Here is a 12,253-nt window from a genome sequence, read left to right as displayed (position 1 = left end):
CCTTTTGTATTACGTACACGTATTCTTATCTCTCTTCTCAGCTGTTACGCCTCCTGCATATGCTTTTACTGTAATGCATTGACTATATATATGAATGTCTGTCAATTATGTATTGTCGCATACTTGCATATTCGCATATTACTATTGACTCTGTCAGTCTGTCCCTTCCCGAACCTATGTGGTGACGGAATGGTATGCCACCTTGGCTCGAGCCAATATGCTAATCACCCAATTCCTTTTATAGGAATAAAACCCTTTTGAGAAACCTCAAATATCACGGATTTTGCCTCTTATTTATTATGAGTTATTCTTATTGATTATAGAAATTAAGCACCGGTAAATTAATTATTTACGACAAGTGGATGGAGTTCATCAGGCGGATGGTGTCCTCAGTGGAGCTATGATACCTCTGTGTCTAGCCAGCGCTATATAAAACCTTTTAATAAATAAATAATAAATAATAGTAAAAACGCTTTTTTGTGCACATAACAGGATTATGGCCTCAGTGAGGTCCTTTACACGAGCGGACAATGGCAATGTTGGTGCCCATGTATGCGATATCCGGTCTGGTAGCTGAAAGGACTAATGGATCCAAATAACACGGACTATGTTTACTGTGTGAACAAAGGTTCCAATTCCAGCAGATCACCCAAGTCTTTCATCATAACAAGGTCAATATAATGAGCATCCACAAGCCTAGTAACAAATAATATCTGTCATCAGTCCACAAAACACTTGGCTGGCACTAAGGTCTGTGTGCTCCTTTTATTGAGCCACCCTTCTTTATGTTGGTATCTGGGTGACCAATATCAAGTATACATTTAACATAAGTCAGTTTGTTTAACCCCTGCTCCCCTTTCCCAAAACTCAGAAAAAGCATCATCTCAGTTCATCTGTTTAAGTGCTGCCATGACCTTTGGACTTTATGTGGTACTGAGGAGATTGAGAAATAAACTTACTTCTTGAAATTTCTCCAGAGCCATACTGGTCTCTGCACCATCTTGAGTCTCAATGAATATTAACTTGTTCTTCTGGATATTTTCCAAAATTCCCTAAATTAGAGAGGAAGAACAGAGAGCGAGAGAGAGAGATGGAGAGAGGTTAGATTTTGATATAGAAGTACATTTTACTCATCACAATTACTCTTATATTGACAGTCCTCCCTTCCTCAAAACTCAAGGAACTTATGACCAGCATAGCTTTGAAACACCAAAGATTATATAAACATCTTGCCTCCCTGAGACATAGTTTGCCCTTGATATTAATAAGAAATTATAACCTTTTAAAGGATGATTGGTACTTGAATGTGGGACAATTGAGTTTATTGTCTGTTCAATCGTACTTCTTAAAGCATTTGTGATGCCCTTTTAGCTACTACACAGGCAGATTTTGGGTGTGTGAAGGCTTACCTTGTTATTCCCTTAATTTTAACTACAAACCTTTCTTCCATCAGCCATCACCATTCCTTCTCTCCTCCTCTTATTTGAAATACAAGTAACTGAATAATCTGGTTTGCAGGCTTATGAAGGAAATCATTAGCTACTTCTCATATTTAGTGCAAGGAATATTATTAGTTTTATACTGACAAGTTATCATTTTCCTGTAGTGATATTAATGCAGAACTATATTACTTATGTCGAGACAGAAATGTGCAAAAACATACACATACATATTGCCTGTCTTTACACTGCTAGCCCCACCCTCTGGACATGCCGTACAACAACTCTAGATAATTGGAGTTCTTTTGGAGAAAAGAATATTAACAATATTTGGACACAAGCCATCATTGTAAGTAACTTGTACTTAATAGTATGGTACGCTCACCTTCTTTCAGACTCTGGGGAAGATTGACAACTCCTTGCCAAGAGAGAAAATAAGTTTTGGAAGTCAACCAGTCAAATGAAAGTAATAAGAAAAGAGGCCAAAAACAGCCTCAGTCCTGATACTCATAGCAAAGATGCCACTAGCAAAGTACACTTAAACATTAAAAAATACAAGAATAGATTCAAAAGTGCAAGAATTAACCAGGAATAGAAGAAATTAAGAAATAAGACTTGAAAGACAGGCTGCCCTGGTGAGGAAACCGGATGCCTGAAAAAGTCTATTAAAGTGTGCATTACTTTCGACTCATCAAGATAAAACGAAAAAGGTCCTTCCAAAATCCAAACAGTGCAGAACTCTTTGTGAATAAGAGAAGTTTTTAAAAAAGCAGACAATTCATCTCTCTTTACTATTGTGCGAATCTGATAAAAAAACTTTAAAATTCAAACATTAAGCCTTCAAGAACACTTAGATCTCATGAGAAACTGTAGAGAGCTTTCAAAGGTAGACCGAGCAACTTAATGCTCCTCCAAAGAAACGCAACAGATACCATAAGAAAAAGTTGCCTACCTGTGGTAATAATCTTTCAGGTGGATAATCTACCGGCAGATTCCTCAACTGTAGAATAATCCAGAAACTTCAAAGCCCTCACGATGCCAGTGGGGTTGCTAGTTACATATTGATCTCATGAGTCGTGTTAGAAGATGTCACTGAAGACATATTGCCCCTACCCCAGCGCAATAACTTAAGTTTCCATCAACTTTTTCCAGACCCTTGAGGCGAGCAGATGGAATGAAATTGACAGAGTAGTGCAATACCAAAACAATTTGGGATCATATTTACTTTCCCTATCGTAATCCAAATAACTAGGTGAGGAATCTCTAGGTAGATATAGTAACCACCATTGCAGGCAAATAAAATGTTGTTCTGATGGATACTACTACCAGCAGATTCCTCACCAACAGAACAGATTACCGAGCAAAACCCTGCCTTGGAGGAGGGCTGATGGGTGATTACTCAATCAATTAATCAGTAGATTTGTAAAGTGCTTCTTGTCACCCATGAGGGTACACAGGCGCTGGCAGGGTCCAGCTGATTAGCCGAATAGCCAATTCCTAAGGGACTTTCAAAACTCTGGAAGAGTAGCTCGTTCCAAGTCTTCACTGTTAAATAGGAGAAGGAGCGACCTCTGCATTTGCTACGTCAGATCTAGGGGTGAGTGTTATAGAAAGGGAAGTAGAGCGGAGTTGTCTGCAAGGTTGATGGAAGTTCGGACAGTGGTTCAAGTAGGCTGGTCCGCAGGTGTGTCGGGCCTCATATGCGTGGGCCAGGAGCTTGAACTGGCATCTTTCCGTACAGGGAGCCAGTGAAGTTTCCTGAGGTAGGGGGAGATGCAGGTTCATCTAGGGAGATCCAGAAATGAAATGAAATGAGAATTTATAAAGTGCAAACTGTCACTCCTAACGGAGTCTCCTGGCGCTATCAACAACAGATCAAGAGGGGGACATAAGCCTAAAAAAGCTTTTGGCAGCAATCAACTGATAGACCAAAGATCCACGTTTTTAACTGTTTTCTGAACTGCCCCTTCTGTTTAGTGGCCCGAAGCTCATTGGGCATGCTGTTCCAAGCTTTGGATCCCAGGACGGTCGCTGACCTTCCGCCTCTGGTGACTAGCCTAAATGCTGGGACGCTGAGCAGGTTGGCCGTGGTTGACCTTAGTGTTCTTGTCGTGGTGTACGGCCTAAATCTTACTGAAAGATATCCGGGACCTAGATGATGATAGGCTCTGAATGTTATCAACAGTAGTCTGAACAGAATCCTCTTACAAACCGGTAGCCAATGGAGGGTCTTCAGTGCAGCTGAAGCCGACGCCCTGCGTGGTAGTCCCAGTACCAGTCTGGCTGCTGCATTCTGGACTACCTGCAGTCTCCTCAGGATGATTTTATTGGTTCCCGCAAGGAGACTACTGCAGTAGTCCAGTCTCGATGATATAAGGGCCACTGCTACAATCTTTTTAGCCACCAGAGGAATCAAATTGAAAAACTTTCTCAAGGGTTTTATAAACACAAAACAGGTCCCGGTCAGTTTCAAAACATGGGGCTTAAAAGAAAGGCCAGAGTCAAACCACACGCCTAAGTTTCTGGCCACTTCCACAGTTGATGGCGGTGCTGTGGTGTCATCTGGCCACCAATCCTTTGGGTGAAAAGGATTATCTTTCCCAACTGGTAAGATTTCTGTCTTGCTGGTATTGCAACAGAGATGATTTTCCCTAATCCATTGCAACACAGCCGTCAGACAGATTTTAAAATTTCCCTCTGCATTAGTGGTGGTCTTATCCAGGGAGAGGATCAATTGGGTATCGTCGGCGTACAATGTAATCTCGATCCCATAATTAGAGATCAGAGAGACGAGAGGGGCCATAAATACATTAAACAACAGAGGACTCAAAGAAGCCCCCTGCGGCATGGCACCCCTGTGGTGATGACTTGTACAGACGACCTGAATGGTCCCAGCGCGATTGATTGTGTCCTGTTGGTAAAAAAAGATGTAATCCATGCCAGGGCCTGATCTGATATGCCACATGCTCTAAATCTAGTAAGCAAGATTTTATGTGAGATCGAGTCAAACGCTGCTGACACGTCTAAGAGAATCAGGACTGCCTTCTTGCCCTCGTCCAAAATAAAATTTTATGGTATCTGATATCTCAAGTAGCGCAGACTCAGTAGAGTATTTTGGTCAGAAGCCAGATTGACGGGGATGAAGAGCCTTTGTTATTTCTAGGTAATTTGAAAGCTCCTTATATACAATTTTCTCTGTGATTTTACCCAATACGGGTAACAGAGATATAGGTCTATAATTAGTGAGATCTAAGGAGTCAAAATTTGGTTTCTTCTTTAAAGGTTTTACTATAGCGCATTTCCATTAGTCTGGGACTGTCCCTGTGGCTAAGGAGGAGTTCACAATCTCATTGATCACCGGGCTAAAGATGTCAATTATATGATGTAGAAGCAGCGGTGGGCAAGCATCCATAGGAGAACCTGATTTACAGGCCAGGATAGCTTCCTTGGTCTGGGAGAGAGTGGCCAATTCAAAAGCTTGGAGGCCTGCACTGCCATCACTATTAGAGGTCCCCTGTACCTCTAAAGGCTCCAAGTAGTCGTGGATCACAAAGTTCTTTTGAATGCCTTTAATTTTTTGATCGAAGTAGATTGCAATATCTTCCCATAACTTTTGGGTGGGGGGGATTTCAACATGTAACCCATTAGGGTCAATAAATGATTTTACAATTGCGAAAATATCTTTTGGATTGTGTTTAGCCCTGGTGATTTGATCGTAAAAGTAAGACTTTTTTGCTGACTTGATGGCTCCATGGTATGTGTGGCAAGTGTGGCTGCGGCGTTCTGAATGGTCTGTAGTCAGAGGTGAACTGTGATCTCTGCGTAGAGAGCTTTGCCGAAGTAAAGTCGGCTAGAGATAAGGGCCTGGGTGATGGTGCATTTTGAGCTATGGGGTAGCCCTTTGAATATCTTATAAAGCATGCTGAGGAAGAAGAAGCAGGAGGAAGAGTCGTCCTGGTTAGCTTATTGCCCAGAATGATGCCTAGGTTCCCAGTGTACGTTACAATTACAAAATAGTCCCCGACAGGGGAGATTCACACAGGAAACAATTAATATAGGCTAGATTAAAGCTGTCCAGCTGGACAGAATATGTAGTAATGTATCAAATCACATAAAACACAAGAATAAAGTGGAACACAATCCTGCATCCAACTCAACATATATAACAAAGACACAAATGAACAGAAATTCACAAATTCAGAAAAAGGCTCAAGCATGACAAAAAAATGCTTGTAACTTGTATAAAGAAATGCAACAAGTAAACAATATGTAGAAACACCGTTACACATCAGTAATTAATTCAATTGTATTTACGGTGCATATAAGGTCAACGATATTTCGATCCTGTAGAAACAATATTGGGATCATCATCAGGACGTAAAAATTACATGCCTGAGGGAATTTTAGCCAAGCGTAATAGCAGGAGGCAAGCAATGAGGCAATTGCGAAAATGCCAGGAAGGGATTACTACGGTCACACGGAGGTAAGTTAGATGACTTTAGCGTCTTGGCGCATAGCAAAGGTGGTAGGATGGGATTCGGGCAGTTCCCAATTGAGGGTACTGGTAAGGAGAGGCACAGTAACCTAATTACATGTATAGCGGCAACCAATCCAATTTGGAAATATATGAGCACACTGGAATACCTAAGGATACACAGATCATTGTACCAGCTCGGGAGTACTCGCATCATTGTTGCGTGACCCAAAGCACCTTTCATATATTTCCAAATTGGATTGAATCCCACCCTATCTCCTTTGCTATGTGCCAAGACGCTCGCGTGATCTAACGTACCTCCGTGCGACCGCAGTAATCCCTACCTGGAATTTTCGCAATTGCCTCATGGCTTGACCCCTGATATTACGCTTGGCTAAAATTCCCTCAGGCATGTCATTTTTACGTCCTGAGGATGATCCCAATATTGTTTCTACAGGATCGAAATGTTGTCGACCGCAGGTGAGTGTTGTCATAGGTGGTGTCTGGACTACACACACAACAAGTCTTGGTGCTACCACAGGCTTTGGTAACCTGGGTAATGGCACAGGGAGGCTCTGGGAAGGCTCAGTCTCTCAAAGACTCGGTGAAGCGATGAGGCTGACCACATGAACTATGTGACCTCTTCCTGGCGAGTTGCTCCCTCGGTGGACCCATTGGTCAGCAAAACGGTGAACGGGACAGATGTGGTTGGTGCCTGCAGATGCAGGGAGATGGATGCTTCACCTCAAGGGAGATGCTGCTTGGTTGCTGAAGTACTGGACAGTTTGAGGAGGCTATTCAGTGGCAGGACCAGTTGTTTCTTCCAATTGTCGGGAGAGCTGCAGCCAGGCAGGGTTTGGCGCCAATTTCACTGCGGGTCCACAGTTCTTGAGTTGTTGGCTCTTCATTGTCCTTTTTCTCTTCCCAGGCAGATGAATCTGAGTTCCTGGTGTAAGGGGAACCGCTAAATACTGGATTGAGGGGGCGCTTAAGGGGAGCATAGGCTAGTAGCCAATGGGCTACTTATCCCTGGGATAACTACACTCCCTATAGGACCACTTCCTGTCAGGAGTGGGCATAGCCCTGACCCAGAGTTCCTAATTTCCCCCTTTTCAAAAATTAATACATCCGTTTTGGCTGTCCACTTTAGGTGGCCCACCTTAGGGGTGTGACTGGTCTGAGAATGTGACACACCTCCTGACTAGTACATTTTCCTGCCTACTCTGGTACCAAATGGGCCCCCAGGCAGGGGGTGGCATTCCCCAGGTCTGGGGGAAGCCGGGTTTGCATATCAAAGGTGGCAGAGGCTTTGAAGCTTCTGGCCCTGATATGCTAAATCCCTAGCCATCCTGCTGGAGGAAGTGTAACCGGCTCCTGCCAGAGCATGCATTGTTTCTCACCTCTAAGAACGAGGGCTCTCCCGGGCAGGGGGTCAGAAAAGTGTCTGTAGTGGCAGGCTCGTAGATATCAGTCAGCCAGCACACTAAAGACTAGTAGGTTTTCAAGGGGCACCTCTAGGGTGTCCTCTGCTTGCATGTCATAATAAATTCAATACTAGAATAAGCATGGATTTATTAAAACAAGACGTTTGATACCAAACACCATTAGTTTCAGTGAAGTCACCATGCAGCTTTGAAACTCGTAATGACCAGTGCCCAGTTCATATGCTAAGATGGCTTCCCTGATCGCCTGCAATATCTAGTAATTGAACTAGACATCACCAGGGAATATCCGGGCATGCAGATTTGTCCTCACATTTAATATAATGCACCCTGTACTTGGCCTTTGAACACAGGGAGTGTGCAATGTTGTATTTTCAGAAAGGCTTGCGCCCTTTCACGCATCCAGCAATGGTAGTCTGCATGTCGTTTTTATGCGGGTCCTTTTGGACGGCATAATAAATGCTGCGGCCATAGGGATCCTCTTTAGTACCCATGCCCTGGTTGCCATAGATACCATTTACCAGTTTTTTACAAGGATGCTTAAGTACTGGCAATTGAATTACAAGTGAACATGTCAGTTTAGGGAAAGACACTGGTGCTGGAGCCTGGTACTGTCAAAGTCTAAAACCAGCATCTTCGCTGTTCAAATGTGGTCAAAAAATGGGGAGCCATCTGCAAAGAGAAGTCCAGCTTCCTTCAGTGATGGAAAGGAGTCACAACTTTCGGAGGAAAGTAGCCCTGGTTCGCAACATCAATTTATTCAGGTAAAAAGAGGTAAATCAATGATGGAAACTAAGAGCATCAAACTTAGTCACCCATTTGGCTGATGTAGTCGCTACCAAAAATTCAAGTTACGCACCTTCGGTAACATAATATCTGGTAGGGACACAGTCTAGCCGCAGATTCCTTAACTTTTGAATTCTCCCCAGACTGCAGTCAAGATCCAGAAATTTATCAGCAGTACCTCAGCGTGCTGGTGGACGGCGTCGTATGGTTCGTGATGACGTCGTTGCCGGATATGATGTCAATGGAGCTATGTAAGTCCCCTCCAGCGAACGGATGTAAGTTTCTTCCATGAAACTTTCCGTGCAACAACGCAGACCCACTCTAGAAACTGGCTGTGGAAACAGTGCGCCCAAAATCTTTAAAAACACCAATTACAAACAAAATGAAATGGAATACAAATACCATACAAAGGGTTTAGAGTAAATTAAGCCCTTGCTGAGTTACGGTCCGGTATCTTCCACCGTTACAAAATTTTGAAGGGGAAGATGGAATAATCGACTTCTGGCGGTTTTCCTTTTTATGAGATCTGCACCTCTCCGGCTGGTAGGAGCACCTATGGCCGTATGAGGTTGTGAAGACTTAACGGTCCGTATGCAGTGGCTTTAACATACATGACGCCCTGAAGAAATTGCCTAAAATTCGTTTGGCAATGAAACATGTCGGCAAGTGAAGTAGTATTGGTTATATAGGTGACAACCAGAACTACTTTTTTCTTTTTATACCCCATACCCAACACAAGAGACTGAATAAAATTACATATCTGTGTTGGAGTGTGTGTTTTATACGTTGGTTGACACTGTTTTGGTCATTTCTTTTGTTTGCTTTCACTGCATTCTTTCACAAACTCTTCTTGTTGAGTTCTTGGACACTTTTCTTTTTCTTTCCGAGCTTGATGGTGCCAATGATGAGTACAGGGCTATCCTGGCGAGTACCAGCCAGGTTCCCGTTGGTGGTGCGCCCGTGAGGTGCCATCTGGCTCTCACACACTTTTTTCGTTTTAGCACATCACGATTTGAGATTAAAGTGTGTGTTGCATGAGAGGTCTCACAACTGATTTTTAGCTATTGGGAACCAGTTGATTGTTTAAAGGAGGCACAATCCTTAGAAATACCAACTACCCCATTAATAATTGGAAGGGGAGGCAAGTCTGCAAAAACAATGCAACAAATGGTATATCTAAAAAGGTAAATGTTATAAGTTCCTATATAGTCTAGGTTTTTTTGAATTAGTTGCATATTGAGTGGAGGGCAACCTATGACTAGCTTTACCCTCTAAGCTCCTGTTTGTTTTGAGAAATGTATAAAAAGTGTGGCAACAGACCTGAAAAGCCCATATTACAAGCGTTCAGCTCCCGCAACAAAGCATGTTTGAAAAGACCAGCAGATCAATCCATAACACCAGCAATAGAATGGCTGGTGCCAAACCCATACATATTGATGATATAGAGGCAGAATATTATTTGTAATATGGTAATAGATTAACAGTAGACCAAGTTATTCTCCATCTGTGAAACTTGGAGGACTTAAAATCCAGCATAGGGTGACAATTCGGCAATTTTGTAAATTAATATGGGGAATACTGAAGGGAGACTGTTAAATTCAATAATTAATTTACATTCTTATGATAACAGGCCCCGTAATCATGCAAGCATTGGAAAAATGAGTCCTGAGGAAATTTTAGCAACATGTTGCGTAATCTCGCGAGAATTCGAAAAAACGAAATAAACTCATTAGTCCAAATGGAACTACAGCTGTAGTTCGTAGGTTTTTAATATTGTGAAACTGGGCATCAGTACTACTGGGACACTATTTCTAAATAACTAACAACCACGGCTTTATTACAAATATGTGAAAATACGTAATCAATATCCAGAAATAATAGCTGAGTAACAAGCTTTTACTTTTTGAGGCACGTGTATATAATATCGGCCTATAAACATCTACCACGGTAGCTGATATATGTAGAAAAACTACTTGAGTAGTTCTGTCTAGTCGATCAGTCACGTGGATATCCTACCCGTCATGAACTATCAGGAAGGAGGATACAAGTTTATGAAACTACCGGAGTAGTTCTCGATCGACGCTCTGTCGCGTATAATGACGCAGTAATCAACTGACATCGTCCTCAGCTGATGGTAATATTTGATATATAAACCAGCCGATTTAGCGCGTAATTCACTTTCCGGAATACAGAGTGAGTCAAGAGTAGAAAGGATACCGACGAAACGCCTTAAGGTAAGGTGAGGGATATAGCGCTTTAAGATTAGTTTAAAAACCAGTACTAAGGAAAGAGCAGCTACAAAGGGTCATGCGCTTTACAAAACCTTGACTTAACCGATAGGCACAGCGCCTCAAGACTAGTTTTAAAAAAAACCTGCGCTAAGATAGAAGCAGTTACGGAATACAGGGCGCAGCACAAAATGTTTATCTAACAAACAGGCAAGTTAATTCATTATTCCATTTGTCGGTTTTACGCTCTAGGGCAAGAAAAAGTTACGGCGCGGCAAGGGTAAACTAGAAACACTGCATAGATACGATCAGACATGAAGTCCACAGCAGGCATTGTAAATCACAAGTCGTGTTGCAGAATATCGACAACACCGTAGAGAGAAGGGCAATAGATCCTAAAACTCAGGAGAAGTAGTGGGGCATTAATGAATAACACTGGCCAGAGAAAAGAGCGCAACCACTATAGCTTAGAAGAAAGAACTGAAACGATCTTCTTGTAGAACTACATAAATTATGAAGTCAGTCTAATTAAATAGGTAATTTCTTCTACTCTGATATTTAAAGAGTAAAAAATATCATTTTATTCTGTAGAGCTCGACCAAGTAAAATCAGGACTCAGGAAGAAAAGGGCGCACTTCGTGCTAATTAATTAAAGCGGTTGGCGAACGGCATCGACATAAGCGCATCCAGTCACGCGCTGTATTCTTTATTTTATTTCTCCTAGATTATGGGGTAAGTGAAGCCTTCTAGGTGTAAATAAGTTCTGCATTAACACAGCATGTAAAAGGCCAAATTTATTAAGAACATCTATTTCTTGTTGTTGTCCCTACCAGGAGTTGATTTTAATCATTTATAAAAGATCGGTGGCTCCCTTGATCCAAACGAATGTTCTGACTCAATCAAGGTAAACAGGATACCCTGTAGTATAATCACATCAAGTCAAGTTATAGACTTTTAAAGTCATTTCTCATTGATCCCTTTTTAAATTTAGATCTATATACCTTATGAAGATAATAGTAACGCAACTCAGAGGAAGAAGTTGACTATGGAACTTACCTACGTGGTGTAAATTTGGAACTATCTCTAGACAACAGATAGTTGAAGGTAATTAAAACCCGTACGTGAAGTACTTTTTATTCCTGCCCAAGAGGAAAAGGGGGTCTAATCGTTTTGTTGCACCTTAACATAAGGATGTGTCCTTGAGTGAATTTTCCCTTTTAAAATGTCACCCCTAGTTAGAGGATCGATTCGCTAATGCCCCTCCTTGACCCTCCCAAAACCAGTACCACATGTATAATGGATAAAGAGAATATCTTATTGTATCAAAAATTTTGTTTACTGGATAAAAGAATATGTTACTGTGCCAAACCTATTGACTGCTCTAACTGTATGTTATTATTATGCTATTGTTGCACTGTGTATAAAAAGATGTAATTAGTAATTAGTCTCTAACTGTATGTTTCTTTCTGATTAGCACCTTGTCCTGATGAAGGTCTTATCATAAAACCGAAATGCTGCATCGACAACTATTTTTAATGTTCTTTATGTGAATTGTCACATTTTTAACTGGTCTTTATGGCACAAAAATTGTTTTGTAAAAATGAATTTTAAAAGAAATTGTTTTATGATTGTATTATCTTTTGAATAAATTGTACAATTGTTCTATATTTAGCACTTCATATTATTCTTTATCTTGATTTTACTCAATTTATTGTGATCTTTATCCTTGTGGTTATGGTTAATACACATAGTGTGAATACCCCCCCCCCCCCCCCCACTATGGTCCAGGAGGTTTATACACAAAGCATGAACACCTTTTCCACGGTTTACTAGAAGGTCTTCTCTCCTTTTTTCCAATTGTTTGATGAGATAGGGACTTCCCTT

The 12,253-nt window shown here is 41.6% G+C and overlaps 1 protein-coding gene across 1 annotated transcript in view; it reads right to left on the bottom strand.

Annotated features, from left to right (window-relative positions):
• Nucleotides 1–12,253, bottom strand: part of ERCC2 (ERCC excision repair 2, TFIIH core complex helicase subunit) — a 535,569-nt gene that overhangs the window by 114,900 nt on the left and 408,416 nt on the right. Inside the window, exon 12 of the mRNA XM_086939493.1 lies at nt 960–1,052. Within this exon, the coding sequence (XP_086795619.1) occupies nt 960–1,052 (93 nt within the window). The remainder of the gene's footprint in view (nt 1–959; nt 1,053–12,253) is intronic.

This window comes from Lissotriton vulgaris, chromosome 9 (assembly GCF_964263255.1).
Source record: "Lissotriton vulgaris chromosome 9, aLisVul1.2, whole genome shotgun sequence".
Taxonomy (NCBI): Eukaryota; Metazoa; Chordata; class Amphibia; order Caudata; family Salamandridae; genus Lissotriton; species Lissotriton vulgaris.
Note: the sequence above shows the minus strand (reverse complement) of the source record. Positions and strands in the feature narration are given on the sequence as shown.